General features: G+C 40.2%; 5 protein-coding genes across 6 annotated transcripts; 2 read left to right on the top strand and 3 right to left on the bottom strand.

Moving 5' to 3' along the window:
- Positions 1-1,713, top strand: LOC103450777 (threonine synthase, chloroplastic-like). Its single transcript, XM_008390158.4, has one exon. It carries the CDS (start codon positions 1-3, stop codon positions 1,591-1,593), a length of 1,593 nt encoding a protein of 530 aa, XP_008388380.2. The 3' UTR covers positions 1,594-1,713.
- On the bottom strand, positions 1,682-4,259 carry LOC103450784 (WD repeat-containing protein VIP3-like). Its single transcript, XM_008390170.4, has 2 exons — positions 3,495-4,259; positions 1,682-2,541 (listed from the first exon to the last, which is right to left on the bottom strand). Exons 1-2 carry the CDS (start codon positions 3,831-3,833, stop codon positions 1,927-1,929), a joined length of 954 nt encoding a protein of 317 aa, XP_008388392.1. The 5' UTR covers positions 3,834-4,259; the 3' UTR covers positions 1,682-1,926.
- A 720-nt stretch (positions 4,260-4,979) lies between these two features.
- On the bottom strand, positions 4,980-6,695 carry LOC103450766 (uncharacterized). Its single transcript, XM_008390146.3, has one exon. The coding sequence runs from the start codon at positions 6,693-6,695 to the stop codon at positions 4,980-4,982; it is 1,716 nt and encodes a 571-aa protein (XP_008388368.2).
- Positions 6,696-12,179: 5,484 nt separating this feature from the next.
- LOC103450755 (UBP1-associated proteins 1C-like) lies at positions 12,180-14,513 on the top strand. Its single transcript, XM_008390137.4, has 6 exons — positions 12,180-12,448; positions 12,572-12,646; positions 12,829-12,962; positions 13,286-13,742; positions 13,967-14,077; positions 14,202-14,513. The coding sequence occupies exons 1-6, from the start codon at positions 12,362-12,364 to the stop codon at positions 14,262-14,264; spliced, it is 927 nt and encodes a 308-aa protein (XP_008388359.2). The 5' UTR covers positions 12,180-12,361; the 3' UTR covers positions 14,265-14,513.
- Positions 14,514-15,010: 497 nt separating this feature from the next.
- LOC103450740 (uncharacterized) lies at positions 15,011-17,689 on the bottom strand. 2 transcript variants are annotated; one of them, XR_011576589.1, is made up of 6 exons: positions 17,494-17,658; positions 16,578-16,660; positions 16,311-16,418; positions 15,694-15,849; positions 15,501-15,618; positions 15,011-15,382 (listed from the first exon to the last, which is right to left on the bottom strand). XR_011576589.1 is itself a non-coding variant. In XM_017323444.3 (6 exons), the coding sequence occupies exons 2-6, from the start codon at positions 16,585-16,587 to the stop codon at positions 15,329-15,331; spliced, it is 417 nt and encodes a 138-aa protein (XP_017178933.2). In that variant the 5' UTR covers positions 16,588-16,660; positions 17,494-17,689; the 3' UTR covers positions 15,011-15,328. The 2 variants fall into 2 exon arrangements, 1 of the variants encoding a protein (XP_017178933.2); XM_017323444.3 differs by having other exon boundaries at positions 15,694-15,820; positions 17,494-17,689.
- Positions 17,690-20,966: the final 3,277 nt, after the last annotated feature.

Here is a 20,966-nt window from a genome sequence, read left to right as displayed (position 1 = left end):
ATGGCTTCGTCCGCCTTGTTCCACTCCTCTCTCTCCTCCCTCTCCCCTGATCTCCCCGCGTTTTACCAAAACCCCGCATCCAAACGCCCCCCTACCTCCTCACTCTATGTATCCTGCACATCCTCCACATTCGATCCCTCCACCGCATCAAACACCTCCTCGCCCCAGCCCTCTTCCAACAAGACCCGCCGCGCCGCCGACGAGAACATCCGCGACGAGGCCCGCCGCCACCGCTCCCCCCATAACTTATCGGCCAAGTACATCCCGTTCAACTCGGGCTTCGACTCCCCCGAGTCGTACTCGCTCGACGAAATCGTCTACCGCAGCCAATCCGGCGGCCTCCTGGACGTCCAGCACGACATGGAAGCGTTGCGGAAGTTTGATGGCGCGTACTGGCGGAGGCTCTTCGACTCGCGCGTTGGGAAGACCACGTGGCCGTACGGCTCCGGCGTCTGGTCCAAGAAGGAGTGGGTCCTCCCTGAGATCGACGACGACGACATCGTTTCGGCGTTCGAGGGGAACTCCAACCTCTTCTGGGCGGAGCGTTTCGGAAAACAGTTTATGGGCATGAACGATCTCTGGGTCAAGCACTGCGGGATCAGCCACACCGGCAGCTTCAAGGACCTCGGCATGACGGTACTAATCAGCCAGGTCAACCGGCTCAGGAAGCTCAAACGACCGGTCATCGGAGTCGGCTGCGCCTCCACCGGAGACACGTCGGCCGCTCTCTCCGCCTATTGCGCATCCGCAGGTATTCCCTCGATTGTTTTCTTACCGGCGAACAAAATTTCAATGGCGCAATTGGTCCAGCCGATCGCGAACGGCGCGTTTGTGCTGAGCATCGACACCGACTTCGACGGCTGCATGAAGCTAATCAGAGAAATCACGGCCGAATTGCCGATTTACTTGGCGAATTCGCTGAATAGTTTGAGGCTGGAGGGGCAGAAGACGGCGGCGATTGAGATTTTGCAGCAGTTCGATTGGGAAGTGCCCGATTGGGTCATTGTTCCGGGGGGCAATCTCGGCAACATATATGCATTTTACAAAGGGTTCAAAATGTGCCAGGAATTGGGGTTAGTGGATCGAATTCCGCGGATGGTTTGTGCTCAGGCCGCGAATGCAAACCCGCTTTACTTGTATTACAAGTCAGGGTGGAAGGATTTCAAGCCGGTGAAGGCGAATTCGACATTTGCCTCTGCAATACAGATTGGGGATCCCGTTTCCATCGACAGAGCTGTGTATGCTCTGAAGAATTGTGACGGGATTGTGGAGGAAGCCAGTGAGGAGGAGCTGATGGACGCAATGGCAAAAGCCGACTCCACGGGGATGTTTATCTGCCCTCACACCGGCGTTGCCCTAACAGCATTGGATAAGCTCAGGAAGAGTGGTGTCATTGGAGCCGGTGATCGAACTGTGGTGGTCAGTACTGCTCACGGTCTGAAGTTTACGCAGGCGAAAGTTGACTATCACTCGAAGGCCATCCCGGACATGGCTTGCCGGTCCGCTAACCCGCCCACGGAGGTGAAGGCCGAATTCGGGGCGGTGATGGATGTGCTCAAGGATTATCTGTTGAACAAGGCTCCAAAGGAATAAGTGAGAGACTAGGGTTTTAGCAAGTTTTTTGTATTAATGCAACGAAGTATGCCTTTTCGCTGTTGATGCTCGGATTTCAACAGGTTGCTTTTTGGTTAATCCACACAATTAATTTTCAAATTTCGAACCAAGAAGCAGCCACAATCAAACCAAGTTTAATTCTAAGGCTTCACCAATTCGACGGTAAAAGATCCGTCGAATCGGTACGCGCATGCATTCCCTAGACCAACACTAGTTTCTTGTATTACACACAGAACATCAGAACAGGGTGTCAAACAAACCGATTACAAGCGCACGATCTGGTAAATTTCATTTCTCCCCGAGCCAGCTACTTCACGAGTAGTCGTACAGCGATATACTCTTGTCATCGGACACGCTAGCAAGTCTACCGGGCATTCCTCCTGGTCGAAACGCCACTCCCCAGACTTGGTCAGTGTGGTTGCTCATTGTCTGCACAGCTCCCCTCATGCTGATATCCCACAGCCTCACAGTTCTATCACTCGAGCCTGTTGCAACAGCCGCCCCATCACTGCTCACATCCACACTCAGGACCCAGCCTGCGTGACCTGACATAGCCCCGACCAAGGTTTTACCCTCAGCATCATACATGTGCACATGGGCATCATCCGAGCCTGTGAAGAGCAACCGGGGCTCAACGGGAGAAAACACGAGAGACCTCACTGGCATGAAGTGGCCTTCCAGGTGGTGCAGGAACTTGGCGCGATCTGTATCAAAAACAGAAACAGTTCCATCCATCGACCCACAAGCAATGCGTCTCCCATCAGGACTCCAGGCAACCGATAGCACAAACTTCTTGCTGCTGCTTTTGTCAGTTGGCTTGGTTCCTTCGGGGCGAGGAATCGACAATGTGGCTACTATATCCCATGTGGCAGTGTCCCAAACTTTGACGGATGCACTTCCCCCACCTGCCACAGCTAGCATGGTACCCTGATCAAGAGCCACAAGTTAGCATCAATTTGAATAGGCTTTTTATTAGCTAAAATGGTTCCTGAGATTTGCATAACTCATCACTTTGGTCCCTAAGATTTGAAAGCGATAGAATTGGTCCTTGAGTTTGTCCACAATCAATCATTTTAGTCATCACATATAAAATCTCTATTAAATAAGGACAAAAATACTCTCAAATTTTGTCAAATCATTTTGGCCTATATTGAGGGTAATTTTGTTATTTTGATTATTATTTAACATAATTTTTCACCAAATGACCAAAATGATTAATGATGGACGACCATTTCTATCGATTTCAAATCTCAAAAACCAAAGTGAGAAGTTAGACAAATTTCATGGACCATTTTGGCCAAAAAGCCATTTGAATATAACCAAAAGGGTTTGCTTAATACTTCAATTCAGCGCCTCCAAACTTAATTTAGCAAAAATAAAAGATGGTTCTCAATTTGGTCCACTTTGAATATCAGTCTAACAATGAAGAACTAAAAGAGATCAACAACTTTTCGGGAAGAAAAGTCCTGGAACGGTGATACCATTTTGATGGTCTCCAAGCCAATCACGCAATGTCACGTGAGAGATTTCAAATGGTATCTCCAAAGTCAATCACACAATGTCACGTGGAAAATTTAAGAAGCATGGCATTATAAAGCCGGGTAACAGAGTGTGATTGCCTTGAGATACCGACGCATCCCGCGTAGGTAAGCTTGTCTCCAATTGGCATCTCTGACACTATTAGTAAAGCATCCAAGCAAAATACACCATATTCTAAATCCCCAATTATAATTTTAGCATAATTTCCCAAGTAAATAAAAAAAAAAAAAACAAAGCAGAATTAAATGCATACATACAAAAACAACTAAACCAACATTTATATACAAAACTTTACAAAAAAACATTAAAAATCCAAATTTTCCAACAAAGCAAAAATGTACCTGGGGATTGAATCGTAATTGCCACACTTCAGACGGCGGGGCTTCGAGACTGGCCACGGTGTTGTTGGTGTCAACATCAAAGATCCTCACGAAGCTATCGAGCGAGGCCGAGGCGGCGATGCGGCCGGAGGGGTGAGCCGCCACCGAGGCCACGCCGAGACAGTGGCCGGTCATTTTGCCCCGGTTAACCAGCTCGTCCGGTTGCCACAGCCTCACGGTCTCGTCCAGCGACCCGGTTAGCAGCAAAGCAGGTCGGGAATCGGTGGCCGGGACCCACGTCACCGCCCATACCGACTCGTCGTGCGCGTCGTCGATTGATTTCAGTCCGGCGAGCTTCATTGGCGATTGATTTTGGTGAAACGACAAGAACCCTAAGTTTGCTTACTTCTCACTCCTTTCAGTCTTCGATTTTCTGTTTCCCGGAGTTTTTTGGGTTTTATATTTGGGCTAAGATTTTAGCTGGTGTTGAGATTGGGCCTTACCGAAATTTTCGGCCCGTAATTGAGTGGGTTTGTTTACGTATTTGTTTATTTGAGCCCATCGTCAGGTCCGTTCAAGACTGATTTCGAAGGAAGTTCTTTTGCTCGGAAGAGCTTTTTCTGTAAGTGCTTTAGTTCGTTTAATCTAATAAAATACTGGTTCATCTTTCCCTTTCATAATATAGAATAAGGATATGCATTTGGGGTTCAAAACTTCATTATTTCCTAAATTAATGTAATTGTTTCGAACTTTCTTTCCTCCCTCTTACAATAATAATAAAATATTGTTAAATGTGCAATAGCAATCATTGCTATATCTGCAATGTAATAAGAACTAGGATGAGAGGATTGTATACAACTTGCTACATGTATGTTTAGAGAAACAAAATATTGTACTGAATTCATTTCATGCAAATTTCTCGTCTTACAAACATGTAAAAAAGATTGCACACGAAAACAAAATTGGGTCAAACTTGAAAACCCATATACATATACATTGTACTTTAATACAAAATGGCTCTAAGAGGTGAACAAGAACACATTTAGATCCCCCAATCCATACAAATATAGTACGAGCTCCAAGAGGTGAGGAAAAAATAAAGCCACTCAGAACCCGTTGTGTCCAATACACACACAGATCATCAAAACACAATAAACCCAGAATCCAATTCACATCACTATGTATCTACATAAGAGAAAGATTCTGAAGTGTAACTGGAAATATAATCCTGCCGATTCCTATATCTCTAGTCACGTAAACCTCCGATAGATCTTCAATATAACCGGGAATATATTTCCCCTCTTCTTATATCTCTCGTCACATATATCACTGATTGTATGCGAGAATTTTAGCGGTGCTCCAAAAGATTAAAAAAAACCACAATCAGAGCCCTAATGCCTTCCATCTTTTCTTTGCCAGAACGTACCATAATTCTATATCAAAGTGTTAAGATTGAAGGTGAATGTAAAAGTAGAAAATGGTAAGTAAAAAACCAGTGCATGCAGATTAGGGCATCTTCTTTTTCTGCCTCATTGAGTTCATCTTCTCAAGCCTCCACTCATCTTTCAGCCTAGCAATGAAGTTATCAGCTTTCGTATTAACATCTGGGCTAGGGCAGAACACGGAGGATCCGCCGCCGCCGTCCATCGCGTTGACTTTACTCTGTACTTCTGACTTTGACTTCATGTCTTCTTCCTTACGTGGAGATGCATCAACGTCGTCAACGTCCTCCAGTTCAGGAGATCCACAGCGCGAGCTCTGCGCGCTCTGTATCTTAACAAAATCCCCGCGCACAAAAAACTTCAGCTCTGGCATTTTAAACGGTGGAGGTGGTGGAGGCGCCGCAGGAATTAACGGACTCCGGCAGCCGCTATTCACATTCCCATCGTGTAAATAACTGTTCGCCTTTGTTGGCAACGGGGGCCGGCCACTGGAGGCGGAGTGTCGCGGCCGGGAAGTAGCCGGAGGCGGTTGTTTAGGCGGAGTTGGTGGTGCCAGCGGGAAACTAGTATTCCAACTCTTGTGTTTTAGCAATGCCGGCCGCGGTGGCGGTGGTGGCGGAGTCGGAGGCGTCAAGACGGAGTGAACTTTCTTAGTTTTGCTCATTCCCTTTTTGAATATATTGTGAAACACAGAATGTGGCGGCGGCGGAGGGGGCGGTGGAGGAGGTGGGGATGGTGGCTGTCTTGTGAAAAAATATTCCCCTTCTCGGTCTTCTTGTTCGTGTTCAGGCGGAGAAGCAGCGGTTTCGTAAAAGTTTCTGGTACCCGTGACCTTGTGCTGCTTCTTCCTCTTTTTCTGGTTAGACAGAACCGAAGCCCAAACCATCGCTATCTCCTTCTTCACATTGCTCTTTCTACGCTTCGGGTCTGATCTAATCCGAATTGGTGACGGCGGCGCGGCCGGACGTGGCGGCGGAGGCGGCGGCGTCGGTGGCGGAGTTCGAACTTTCTCCAACTCCTCAGCCTCATTAATAACATTTTTATTAACTGCTTTCTCTGTCTTTTGATCTCTCCGTCCAACAGTCTGATACGTCCTCCTCGGTTTCTGATTACGAGGCGGAGGTGGTGGCGTCGAAGGCTTGGATGGCAGCGGAGGAGAAGAGTGAAGCAAAAAAGTATCCACCGGAATCTCCTTAATTACATCAGAGTACTCCTTGGGTCGCCGTTGGTGTGAAACTGGCGGGACACGATGGTAATCGCCGATTTCGAAGTCGTCGAAAAAGGGAAACTGCGACTTGTTGTGATCCCGAGTTTCCCACACCGAGTCCTGCCCGAGTGGCCTCAGATCCGGGTAGGAGCTGCTGCTCCTCCTCAACCGGTCGCCGCCGGATTCAGGCGTCCTGCTATTTGAATATCCAAACCATTGTTGCGGAAGTAGGGATGCAGCTGATTCCGATTCCGATTCCGATATGTTGGCTCTGTTTGTACGAATGTTGTCCAAGGGGTGCGGAAAATTAGTGTCGGGAATGCGATCTTCTTCAGAGGATGATGCGTCGTCGTTTAGCTTGGCGAAGACGCCGCATAGGATTGCGAAAATGACGAGAAACACGTTGAGGGAGTCCCAACTTTTCTTGACGGAAATGGTGGGGCGGAGTAGTTGAGAGGTGAAGGAGAGGAATTGAGGGATGGCGTAGAAGAGGATGATGGAGACGATAATGGGGAACAGGATGATGAGCAACGGTGAACTTAGAAGCGGCGACGGTGAGCGGCGGGGAGGCATGGAGGAGGAGGAGGAGGCGGTGGAGGAGGTGGTGGTGGTGATGGTGAGTTGGGACAAGTAGGTGGGGGGGTGGTGATTTTGGTGGGTCTTTAGGCTTTGTTTACTTGCATTGCATTGCTTTTGATGAGTTGGGGTTTTTGCTAACAGAGATACTACTATGCCGTTTGAAAATGAAATTAATAATGCACGTTCCTTAATTTCTTTTTAACAAAAAACCATTGAGTTACATCAAACATGATATTTGATGAAAGAGATACAAAAAGTAGGCAATTGAAGATAATTAAGAATCTTTTAAACGTCCAACTCATTACTTGGCTCTTATTTGAAACTAAGATAGCTAAGAACCTCTCAAGCGCACAACTCATTACTTTACTCTCTTGAGTTACTTGCACTAAATATCTTGGGTAAATTACATTTTACCCTTTCAGGTTTGTGGTCGATTTCAATTCCTTACAACATTTTTATAACATTCACTTTCATCCCTCACCTACTATTTTATTTCAATTTCATACATCCGTTAGAAAATCTGTTAAGTAAACCGTTAAGTGATGACGTGGCAAATATGAAATCCACATTTGTGTTGACGTGACTGCCAAATTTATACTACGTGGCAAAAAAAAAAAATTTATGCATTTAAAAATAAGTAATTAAAGAAAAGGTAAAAAAAAAAAAAAAAAAAACCTATCATTTTCTCAGCAACCAAACACAACCCATAATCCCAATCTCCTCTACTTTTTCATTGATACCTTCGTCGACTTCTCCGTCAGCAGAAGCCTCTTCTTCGTCAGCAGAAGCCTCTTCTTCTTACCCCAAACCCCCAATCATTCATTTCCCGCCTCCCCTCAAAAGCACCAGAATGCCCTCCCTGCCTGCCACAGCTCCGATGATCTCATGCCCTTGCGCCCACCACTGCAAACCTATTACCATGGAAGAAAATGCCGATATTATCGGTTTTTTGCGCAATGGATATTTAAATAGGTATCCGAATGGTTTTCGTCAAAATATCGCAATATTTTGGAAATATCGCGATATTTTTTTGAACGGTGCAATCAGACTCCGAGCCGAACGTCGGAGAAGAACGCCGAAGATGGTGTGCCTATTCCCGAGCCGATTTCGTCCCAAAAACCTTGCAAAAACACGATTTTTAACTTCAATTTCACATATAAACTTCAAATTTCACGGATGCAAGAGGTAATCAACGATTCAACATATGTGATGTCGGTTTAGAGTTTAGGGTTTCAATGGAATCTCACCTGAAAACTTGTTTTCTTCGAGTCGAAGACGAACCAGATGACTGAGCCAACTCCTTGCTCAGCGGCGCACCGCCACAGACGACTGAGCCAACTCCGACTTCGCCAGAGCCATGATCAACGGTGGCGACACCCAGAAAGCTGGTTTCTGAAAAGGAAGAGGGATTCGAGATTGTCGGACTGAGGAGCAGAACGATCGAGAGAGTGGGAGAATGATCGATAGACCTTGGGTCTCTGTGTGTGTGTGTAGGAGAAGGATCGAGAGAGTGGGAGATCTGTGTGTGTGTGGGAGAATAGAGAAGGGGGAGAAAAGAGCTCAGGCCTTAGAGAAGAAGAAAGAAGGATCGAGAATTCGAGAGAGAGAGAGACGTATGTGTGTGAGATCTGTGTGCGTGTGTGATGGCATGTCTGAGAGAGTGGGAGATCTGTGTGTGTGTGGGAGAATAGAGAAGGGGGAGAAGAGAGCTCAGGCGCCTCAGAGAAAAAGAGAGAAGGATTGAGAATGAGAGAGAGAGAGACGTATGCGTGTGAGATCTGTGTGCGTGTGTTGTGTGCGTGTGTGATGGCATGTCTGTGTGTGTGTGTGCCTGTGTGATCTGACTCACCTGACTAATTGTTCAATCACTTTTTACAATTTCAGACAATTTTCTACATATTTTCTACACTCACAATGTTTGTCAGCTCGCTATATAATCAACTTGATAATGTTAAATCCATCATGCAATGCATTTCCTTCCAATTTTTTGTGATAAACTAATAGATAATTGACTAAATAAACATCCTGCAAAGTTTCAATAAAAATTTCCAAGTTTTTCTTACAATTTCCGTGGTTTCCATGTAATTTTTATCGATATCGATATTATCCCGATATTTCCATCGATATTTCCGTGTTTTCGGACTACCGATATTTCCGATATTACCGATATTTAAATCCTTGCCTATTACCCCCCGTAAGATCGTTTGGTCCCAATCGACGATTTCCAAGTAGACTTGGAAAAGACCAAGGAATCGCTGAGGCTTGCTAAATTGATCAACTCGGAGTCGGGTAAATGGGTCGGAGGGTCTACCACCGTCGTCTAGATATGTGACGTGATGGACCAGGGCAGCGATGAGATTAAAATCCTGAGGGATGGTGGGTGCAAGTTGTAGACGAAAGAAGGGTGGGTGAGATTGCATATGAGATAAAGGAGAAAGGGGGTGGGGGTGATGAGGTAGGAGACGAGTGGGTTTTGGTTGGGGGGTTGCGGGGAAGGAGGTAGGGGTGGGGGGATAGGGTGTTAGGGTTGCAGGGAATGGGAAGGGCTCGGGAAGAAGATAGGTTTGCTTTTTTTTTTTTTATAATTTTAATAAATAGTAATATTTTAAATGAATAAAAATAAAAATAAAATTTTCCACGTGACATAAATTTAGCAGCTACGTCAGCTTTTGATGGATCAATGGATGGAAAATGTAACGAATGTACTATATTGAAATAAAATAGTAGGTGAGGTATGAAAGTGAAATGTTTTAAAGATGTTGTAAGGAATTGAAATCAACCCAAAACATGAGGGGGTAAAATGTAATTTACCCAAATATCTTCTATTGGTATTAAATTTGGTCAGTGATAGGACGTTATTTTGACTAAGAATCGACGTGTTACATGCATTGATCTGAACTATTAATCATGTAGATTTTCTTATGTAGACATGATGTATTACAAAAATATTATCTTTTATGACCAAGATACGTGCTCGTGTGGTTAAATAATAGAGATAAGATTGATATGAAGATGTATAATCAAATAGAAACAAAACTATAAATGTGAATCATGAGGGTGTGTTAGATTGAAACATTCGGACTAATACAAAACTTAATCACGCTTAATGCATACACATAACTTAACTAGTTTTTATAATTGTATGGTAGTGTGTATCACTCAACAATAGTTGTTTGCTAACAACTAGTAGTCTACCGACAAATGGCAACGTTGAGTTGGTAAGAATCATTTTCTACGCCAGACCAAAACTTAGGTTTGAGTTTCGTTGCCGACAATCTCTTATCCAAATTAATATTCTGATATGCCAATTCCTCAAAATCAAAATCAAAATAAATTAAAACTGATTTAAAAAAGAAAGAAAGATAACAATATTAATTTGAAGTATTTCTAAGGCAAGCAAGTTGCAGGTGGAGACAGATCAGTAGAGGACGTGTACGTACGAGTCAACCAATTTTCTTCTTCTCTTCTCTCTTTGTTTGAATGATGGGAGCGTGGTTGCAATAATTGAAATTATACCCTTTTACCATGAAACTACCAAGACTATGCCTCTTGGGGGACAATCTGTCAAAAGAATAATTTTTCCTTTTTCAGAGAAAGGACACTTAATTCTGGAGAATATGCTGTTTTCTAGTCGGTTTTAGGGTTTATGTAAAGCTATGTCCATGATGAGAATAAAGACATGCAAGTGTGTTGTGACGTATATTTTTCCGTGTTTAGCTTTCATCACGTGACTTGAATTTCTGATTGCATAAGATAGACAAACGAAAAGGCACCAAAGGAATCTCTCACTAATCTCTCCCTTTTTACTTTTCCTTAACAATCCATTATTGGTAATACGGCTTTTAACGTGACCAGTTTTCCTGCATAATTTTCTCTAACTATGTTGATTGCAGACTGTCTTCTAATTATGGCTTTCCATGTCCCACGCATAACTATGTTGGTTGCAGAAAGTTTTCCTGCATAAGTAATAAGCAGAAGCTGTGCTGTGGGAAAAAAGCTATAATTCGAATCCTAGTGCTCTTGGCTTATCCCATGTCCCACGCATGTCCTTAGATAGAGAGGTCACAGCTCCCATGGCTTGCAAGCAACTTTTTTAAACAGCAGAAAGGGACAGCTGCCATGGCCACCACGACCAATTGTCGTCCAAATCTCCCCAAAGGGAGGGCTATGGCTATTAGCTAGCGTTTAGGGACACCCTTTTCTTTTTTCGAACTTTTTCTTTATATTTTTCTTCACGTGAATATTGGGGAGATCTCCATTGTTTTAAAGTCTTGAGTTTTTACTTAATTAGCAAAAGTAAGTGATTACCGATCTCGATCTCTCCTTTTTCATATGATATTTTCGTAGTTTCTAAATTGAATAAATTAAAAGACAGTCAAGATAAATGAAAATATGAGAGCCATTTTGCAATACCTAATTTCTTGCTTCTCTCCAAATTTAACGCAAGATAAACTTCATGCTAATACAAATTGATTGACGGCGTGGATTCGAACTCTGTCAGTGACTAATCTAATATCTAATATAACAAAATATATCTTTTTGAAGAAAAATAATACAAATTGATAGTAGTGATTGATGGATATTTTATCATGCTGATATTTAAGAGAGCGCTAAGTACTTAAAAGCTCAACAAAATCATTGCTAAAAACCAAAATTTCACTACTTTTTGGGATTTTGGAACCCACTTTGGATGGAAAGTTGTATTTTTAATAATAAAAAATAAAAAAATAAATAAACAAACTATGATACAAGAATGAAGCGACCCAATTTGATATCCAAATTATCAAAAAGAACACTCCTGAAAAAATGGACTTTTGGAGAATAAAAAAAAAGAGTTAATGCAAGAATATAACCATTAATTTTAATAGGGATGAATTATAGTTTTTTTTCCTAATTACTATGTGTTAGTAGCTAATTGGAGTTGAGTTGGGAGCTAATTTCTACTAAAAGATTTCTTGAAAATTAGCACCATTTTTTTTTTAATTTACATATATCAATAATCAAGAATCTCCGCTTACCCCCAGCACTTCTCAAAGTGTTATATATATTTAAAGCAAGAATGGACATAGCCAAGTTACATATACCAGAGTGTTCGTTTCTTTACTCAGTCGTTTAAATTAGCTTAGAATATCGCTATGATAATAATAATAAAAGAGTGGTACTATCTATACACCCAACATCTCTCAATTTCTAGCCGTTGGATCGATTAAATTGAAGAGAATCAATAAACAAAAAAAAGGCGAGTAGAATGGGAGAAAAAACTAAACCTTCCTTATTCGGCCTAATTAACAAAGGTATATAAAAGATAAAAGACGTGTGTGAATAGCACTACCATAAAAAAAAAAGTGTTGTACAAAAAATTATGCAGCAGAATGGGCTTAAATTGAGATAGACATAGTTCAAAGTTTGGGCCTCCACTTATCATTCACATGTGGGCCGAAACATGTCGCCAATCATGTAAAATGAAACGAAGCGGATCGCAGTCGTTTTGGTATTGAAAACTTCCAACCCAAAACCCTAATTCTAAATCCTCCTGCAAATGCCTTAAACCCTCCGGAACTTGGATCACCCCTTCGGTCGCGTGGTCGTAGTCTCGCAGAGCTTTCTGTCTCTTCTGGATTTGAGCTTGGGTTTGTTGCATACAGCTTCATCGGAGAGAGATGGTGTGGTTTCAGTGCGAGGATTGCGGGGACAACCTCAAGAAACCCAAGGTTCTGGGTCACTTCAAGTGCTGCTCTGCACGAAAGGTCTCTACTTTCCTAATCCCAAGGCTGTTTGGTTGCCGAGAAAATTTGGGCATTTATTAAGTTTTGATCTTTTGACTTATTGGGTTGCTAATATTGTCGCTGTTGTTGCTGTTCATGTTTCAGTTTTCGTGCATTGATTGCGGAGAGACATTTGGGAGAGAAACCGTTCAGGGTCACACACAATGTATGACTGAGGCGGTGAGTGTTCATTGTTTGGATTATGAATCGAACGGTTTCGATTGGAAAATATTTTGAATTGAAGGGTTTGGATTTGAAAAATTAATGAATTGGGTAAAAGGGGGTGATATTACTTTGCTGAACTTGTTATGGATTATAATTTTACCGGGATGTAGAGTTGATTCCTTTGTTTTTGTTTTCAGGAAAAATACGGTCCCAAGGGGGCACAAGGGAAACCTTTGAATGGTGGGGGAGCCAAGCCCAACAAGGACGGAAAGCAGCAACCCGATTTTGATATTACTGTCGGGTTGACTAAGCGATTTCCATGGTTTTGCAGGTATGTTCATCTCATCTTATTTTGTTGGTAATCTTTTATTCGCATGTTTATTTAGATTTCGTATCAAATGATTGCCGTGAACTTGGGAATTTCCCATGGCGATGCATAATGCATTTTATGTTTTTTTGTTAAATTCTATATGCATTCGTGCTATCGCTGCCCTTTGAAGGTGACGGTTTCAAATTGCTGAATTAGTTTGTTTCGAACTTTTGAGGAAATGCATTGTCGGTTGTCGACATGAAACATGGAAGAGTCGGAGAAGAAAAGGATGTAAATTGACATTGTGATCTGATAGTTTGCTGGATATATCTGTGTACTTTCAGTCTTTGCAATACTAAAGCTACCAGTGAGCAGACCCTGATGCTGCATGCTGAAGGAAAGAAGCACAGGGCAAAAGCCCGAGCAATCCATGCTGCAAAGCAACAACCTAAGCAGCCGGAAGAATCTGTTCCGGATACAAAACCTCCACCCGAGGACACACCAAAGGGTGAAGTTCTTGAGAATAAACAAATAGAGGAACCTAAGTCGCATGATGCTTCTAGGGTCAATCCTGAGCATAAAATTTCTGAAGCAGAGAATGATGCCTTACTGAAAAATAAAAAGAGAAAGCTTGACGCATCCAAGAACGATGAATCAACAAAGAAGACTAAGGATAGTACATCGTATGAAGTAGGAAATGGCAAAGTGGTTCAGAGTGGGAAGACAGAAGCAAATGGGAAAGAGGGAGAACTCACTACGAATATAAAGTGGAAGAAGTTGATTACATCAACCCTAAAATTGGTATGAAATCTAAATAATCGTTTCTTGCTTTACCCTAAAATTGTGCAATGCATCAGGCCACCCTCAAACAAAGAAGAAGATAGTAATATTCTCCTTTATATACAGATTAGTGAAATGAACACTATCATAAGAAAAGATTCACTTTTATTTATCACGCATTTTGCTTTATGCCATTGCCAGTTATTCGATATAAACTCAATCGGCTTTTTATATGCATGGTGCAGAATGATGGAGTCCTGAAGATGAGGAAATTGAAAAAACTTGTGATGAAGGCTCTTGAAGAATCCGGAATAACAGATGACGAAACCAAATTGAGTAATATGTTTGAGCACAAGGTTTGCGGCCTATCCAATGTTTATTTCTTCCTTTTTATTCATTATCTGCAAACTAGTAGTATCAATTGGCCATCAGACTCACCCGTTTACATTATTTTTTACGATACTGATTCTTTGGTCCCAGATCAGTTCAAGTTCCAAATTTAGAGTCGAGAACAAGTATGTTCATTTGGCGGCCAAGGATTGAAGTACGGTCTGTTTGAACTGGAGTGTGACTGGGGGATTTCAGCTAGTTTCCTCTCCTTTGAAGCCCTTTCAGGCCGTGGTTTATCCCCTCGTTTGAATTCAAATTCGAATGCAGAGTTACAAATCTAGGACACGGATGAGCTTAGGTTATATCTACATTTCTCATGTCATTTCTTCTGTTTAAAAAAGTTTTCAGAAGAAATATCCTTGTCATTAATTCTTCAATTCTCTATGAATCAGACATTCTTCATTTGTTTTGTGTGTTTGGAGAGAAGCTTAATCTAAAACTTCATGTTCACGAACAAGGTCATAAAAATAACAAGAAGATGATCAAATAAAAACATGAAAAAGCATTACTGGTACTATGTTTTCAGGCAACCGGCGATAGTAATTCCGACGGGTTTACAAATGGAAGCACTTACAGTCTACAAAGCCGATGATTTTGGTATAGGACTGACCGGCAATCAATTCCGACGGGTTTACTCATAACTGATGACGATTGAGTCACAGCAGCTGCTTGCAAGCACGGCTAGACACGTCAACGGATTGGATTTTGATCCAAATTCGATAAAACATTGTGCTTAGTGTTGTAATGAGGGCTCAGGGCCTCGTTTAATTACAAGTCCACGCTACGAGGCTCATTAATTTTCTGTCATTTTAGTGAGCCACGGTGGTGGAAAGCTCGTAAAGAGCTCGTACATTAGCTGATATTATATTCTGGTTGGGCAACTGAAATGCGTTCAAGGATTAAAGATCACACAGCCCTGTATTTCAAAATTCTGTATAATTACAATGTTTACACATATCGTCTTGCCTCATTTGTTCATACAAATATGAAAATACGAAAACGATAGCTCAACATCATCCAAAGCTTGTAATCTAGACGTCTGAAGAATTGTTTGGGAACAGTCCAGGTTCTTTTCATCTGTCCTTTCCTTTTTTCGTTTACCACCCTTTCAACCGGAATAAAAAAAATCAATATTTGTGTTCTTACGGTCCCTTCCAATCCCACTATGATTTCTTCATGCTTGTGAAGATGTTGCTAGCGCTTCCGATTGAGCAAATCTAGAACATCCGAAACAATGCCATGATCAACAGCACGACAGAACAAACTAGTGCCTGCAACAATTGGATAATTATGCCAATTAATTCTCTGATACATGGTTGAAGATGTAAACTTTAAACTGTAGAAACATGCTAGAATGGAAACACGTAATCGAGAGAGAGAGAGAGATACAGCAATTGCAGAGGCGGCTAGTCCTGCTCGCTCCCTAGGATCCTTCCGATAGAAATTTCCAAAATAGAGAACTGTGGCATAGTACCACATTATTGGGAAGACGAAGCCTAAAAGAAAACTGCAGTGCAAAAAACAGGAATGAGACAAGGAATAATGAAAACTAAGGAGGGATAGAGGAATTAAAGATACTCACGAAAACCATCCTATCCCGCAGCCAAAGCAGGGAAGCTGTTTCTCATACATCCCTGATGGAAAGTCATCTGCGTCTCTAATTAAGGTATATTTTCCCTTTTCAGGATCCGCAGCTTCTGTTGCTTGCCCTACCATGACCATAAGACCTCTCACTTGTCTGGATAAACAGTTGATATAAAAGATCCAGTTGCTATAAAGATCTTGTTTATCGACAGAAAATATAAATTATATACATCCTGGATCAGATTCATGACATTTTTAAATTACTACTGCATCCCAGCCCAATGTTTAATCAGGGAGGCTATTAAAACAATCATCAATTCTAGCATGCCGATACATTCTCCCGCTAACAGGTCTTAAACAAGCTGATTGGTGCTGGAAGTTGATACGACAAGAGGCATTCCATTTTAAGTACTAAGTTAAAAAGCTATCTAAACAACAAACTATCATGGATGGAAACAGTGCATGAATGACAAAAAAACACAATTTGATAGAACAAACACATTGCATAGTCCATGCGAGGAAGATTGATACTTGTCACGGATAATTGTAAAAGCACTTATAAGTTGCGAAACTCAAACAGGATTTGCTAAAGAAAATGTCCAAACAAGATCCTACCTTTAAATATTGTACTTAATCTAGCTGATGGTCTCAAAAGTTCAAGATGCTTTTCAGATGATGATCTCACCAGCTCAAGGTCGTTTCTCAAACCCTCTCCCGAAGCATCTGCAACACCAATAAATCTTGTATCAGAGTAAGGAAGTAGTAAAATCATGACTGATCATGCTAACTTAATCGTTATAGTTCTGAACAAGTGAATATATAGGCATAATTTATCATATACAAAAAAGATTAAGCCCAAGTATTCAAGAGATGTTCGAGTACTTTGATCCATGAGTCCTACAGCAGAATTGCAGAAGAATATGAGGGGCCGAAATCCTGACTTCTGTTACCACACCTTAAAATTCCTGCTCCACAAAATTAGAATTTCAGTTCAGATCCAATTTATCCAGGAATTTTTTTTTTGTTCATAATCTTTGAGAAAACCTTTACTTGCTCGCATATCAAACATAAAACTTGAACAAAAGTTTGCAACTACTTGTAGCTAAACAAGCCCTCCCCCTTACTATGGTTAAAAATCATCCAGAAATCACCTTTCTCATGGCAAGCAAATTCATTCCTTACAAATTAAAGCATACTACGGGAATCGGGATCATTATCTTAAACCAGAACTGAACACAAGCAATTGATTGTAGCTAAACAAGCACTCCCCTTACTATGGTTAAAGAAGATTCACATATCACCTTTCTCGGGTCATGCAAATTCATTCAGTACAAAATTAAAGTATACTCCGGGATCATTCACTTAAACCGGAACTGAACCCAGCAACATTTTGCTATTCTCCAGCTCAGGTGGAAATACAACACTGGTTTTACATGGTACTATGATGGACAACTACTTGGGGCAACAAAACCTTAGTTCTTTTGAGTTGTGTCATAAAAAATTTCATTAACTATTAACTACATCTAATTATCTATGCATGTGCTGCAAAACCTTCCACAAATATTCCAAATCATCCCAATTCAGCTCGTAACTTCAGAAATCCAAAATTCAAGCACACACAACCATGTCAAAACAAATTATTGAAAACCCATCAAGTATTAACAACAAGGTATGCAAAAGCTTTGAACTTTATGCAAATCCCCACAAACCCAGAAGAGAAAAACAGTTCAAACAAATCAATCATAAAAATTGAAAGAAAATGTGCAGATAGAAAGCTGGAAGAGGAGGAGGAACTTGCCCAATGATTTGCAGGAACTGGGGAGCAAAATTCCAATGAAATTTCTCCTGCACAGGTCAAAAGTTGAGAGGGGCTCTTTGCGTATTTGAGAGAGAGAGAGGTAGGTCTTGTACTGTCGTACAGGTCAAGCAAGGCTACCTACAGTGCAGAAAAATTGACTCCTCCATTTTGTCTATTGTCTTTTAAAATTATAAAATACAATTTACATACTTATCAAGTTATAAATACATTATTTATATTCTTTTTTATATTTTTTTATTTTTTTCAACTATTTTTTAGTTTATTTTTTATTTTAATGGTTTTTGTTTGTATTAATAATATATATATTTTTTAGTTGTAGTAGTAGTTGCTAAAATTATTTGAGGAATGGTTGGTAGAGGAATCAACGATTTTGATTGGGTAATAGTTAAAAAGACATCCAAGCCCATTATTTGACTCTCAATTTTCTGCGAAACTACGCAATTTGATTGGGTGGGGGACTTAGGGCTTTAGAGCGCCCACGGTTGACATGTCGTTTTCCATTTCTTTTTTCTTTTTTTTTTTTTAATTTTCCGGTTTAAAATTAATTGTCGCCGCCTTGTGCCGGCAAAATAATCGGAAAGAAATTATGCTTTTAAACAATTTTTTTTTATCCGACCAAGAAAAGAGTGTTTTCTACTATTCTATATTATCTTTAATTTTTAAATTTCAATTTATATAAAATGCCGGGTTGGATGCTTAGTGAAGTCCAAGTTTAGGAATAACGATTTACAACAAGAATAATGTTAGGTAGACTAAATTTATGGATTAAATTTACAAATTAAATTATACATCATCGATAAAAAATAAGCACGTTAATCAACATTTAAGTAATAATTCAATCGTCAATTTTCATATCATTTTGTTTACAAAATTTATAAAATTGCACCTTAACCAACTTTAAAAAATGTGTGTGCAATGCATACTTTATGCATATTTTTGTGTGTGTGTGTGTATATATATATATATTTATTCATTCACTATGCTATGGACTGTAATCTCTTGTGAAATGTGATGGTGAGATTTATATTTCTGATCAATATATAAGTTAGAAATATACCCCAGAATGTAATGCAAAAAACATTTTCTAATTTACGGTTATCATCGCAAATATGAGTTGTATATCTGTTGATTATATAAATGGATGATAATTTCTTGTGAATTGTGATGGTAAGACATATATTTTGGTCCATATATGAATAACGCTCCAAGAATATGATACAACCAACATTTACTACTTTATACTTTTCTTGTTTTTATAATTTTATTGCTTTCTAATATAAATTTTTAATTTTTTTGACCTAAATGGAATTAGTGCATCCATATTATCAACGTGGTTAAAAAGCTCACAACATATTAACACATCAATATGGGATCCACCATATAAGTTAATACTATTTTGAAAAGCATTATAGGCGGGATCTAGGCGTTAGGCAAAGATTGAGCGCTATGGTTAGGGTCTAGACATTTAGAAAATCGGTGAACCTTTTAGGTAGCATTAGGTGGCTACCTAGGTGGTCTAGACGGCTCTAGGCGGTTCAATTTTTTTTTCTTTTTTTAATCTTTTTAGGCAAAGGCTTGAAGATAGTTTTCTTGTAACATAACTTTGAATACATATTTCATTTTTTCCTATTCAATCAATTGTAGCCACTTATTTATATGTTTTTATTGTTATACTAATATATTTAAATTAAAAAACAAAACCTGCCTAGGCCCCTAAGCATTAAGCTCATGTCCAATGTCTGACTAGTGCCTAATACTTTTTATAACCTTGATTACTACCCAAAACAAGTCGCATGATAATTAATTGTGGGTTTCCCTTGTTTTGTGACCCAAATTGTAATCAAGATTACATTATGGTTGCATGACACTCCAACAACTTCCCAAATAGAACAAGAACATTCTAGAGCAGTAAACCTGAATCAATGGGAAGAAGTAGAGGAAGAGCCATCTGGTTTGGCTTGGTGATTAGCTTGCTCAACAAATTAAAGGATGATTAATAATCTAACAATAATATTTTGGTTGTTAAATGAATCATTATCTTCTAAACTTCTCACCCGCTAATTAACTTTTAATTTTCTGATCAATATGCAAATTTCCTTAATTAATTAATTTTCATCATCTAAAGCAAGGGGGATATGGGGTTATACATCTTTTCAAGTTACTTGGCTTGCAAGAATCGATGAATATTGAGTTTTTCTTAATTAGGTTAACTATTCATCATATTTTTGAGTTTCAATGATCACTGATTGAACTTGCAAGTTGGTGTGATTTGATTGAAAATATCTAATCTCAAGGGACCAAACTATAAACTTGTTAAATGTAGAGGCATAAATCAAATCTTTTCTTTGCCTTAACTACCACGAGATGGTCAAGTGGTTGGGAACGAATTTCAAGTCTGTATTTTACAAGACGCGTCTTAGGTTCGATTCCTGACGTTGGTGAATCACACGAGGGTGACCAGTGGAAGATTGAAATGTCTCTATGAACCTTCTTGATCCTCACGAAAGTGGACTAGACGAGCTGATCCTTTTTTTTTTTTTTTAAATCTTGTATTTACCGATTATCATTATGTGCACTTCTCCATCTGAAATCAGAAATGCCTTCATCCACATTATTTAAATCTTGTCAATTTTTACATCCAATTTAATAGTTACATTTTTTGTTGATGCACAAAATCAGTGAGGACTTTGGTACAACAGAAAGTGTTAAGTTTGTGACCTTCGCTAGATTGCTCCGGTCACTAGTGTGGATAAGTATGTAAATGGATAGGGACTGGGAAGCAAACACAAGATGTACGTGGTTCACTCAGATTGGCTACGTCTACGGAGTAGAGGAGTTCTCATTAATTATGAAGGGTTTACACAAGTACATAGGTTCAAGCTCTCCTTTAGTGAGTACTAATGAATGATTTAGTAGAAATGACATTCGGAAATATTGTGAGAGGATGATCTCTATTTATAGAAGAGAGTTTCTAGTTTCATTCTAACATTGACACGTGTCGTGTTATGATTGACTTCTGATGTCGACACGTGTCGCGCTATGATTGGTTTCTGATGTCGACACGTGTCGCACTGTGATTGGCCTCCTGGTTGGAGGGAAACTCTTCTAGGTCATTGACAGTATAACGTTGATCGGTGCTCAGTAGTTTCGGGATTAGTCAAGTATGGTACAAACATTTTTCACAAAGAAAATTGAAATGGCATAATTTACATTATTGTTTGTGGCTAAAAGCAAAAACGAAATTTACATTTATTGGTGGAATTTTATTGGGTCACCAAGCAAATCAAGCTTCGTATATTTGGACCCAAAGAACCCACAAAAAAACACCAAAAACGTATTCAAGCCCATGAAAAATCCCCTACCACCTTCCTACATAACACACATATACAACATATTGCTACCCTGATGTTTTGTGCCAAAAAAACCAAAGACATGATTTTTCGATATGGCAC

The sequence above is a fragment of the Malus domestica genome, chromosome 02 (assembly GCF_042453785.1).
Source record: "Malus domestica chromosome 02, GDT2T_hap1".
NCBI lineage: Eukaryota > Viridiplantae > Streptophyta > Magnoliopsida > Rosales > Rosaceae > Malus > Malus domestica.
This window is presented reverse-complemented; position numbering and strand designations above follow the sequence as displayed.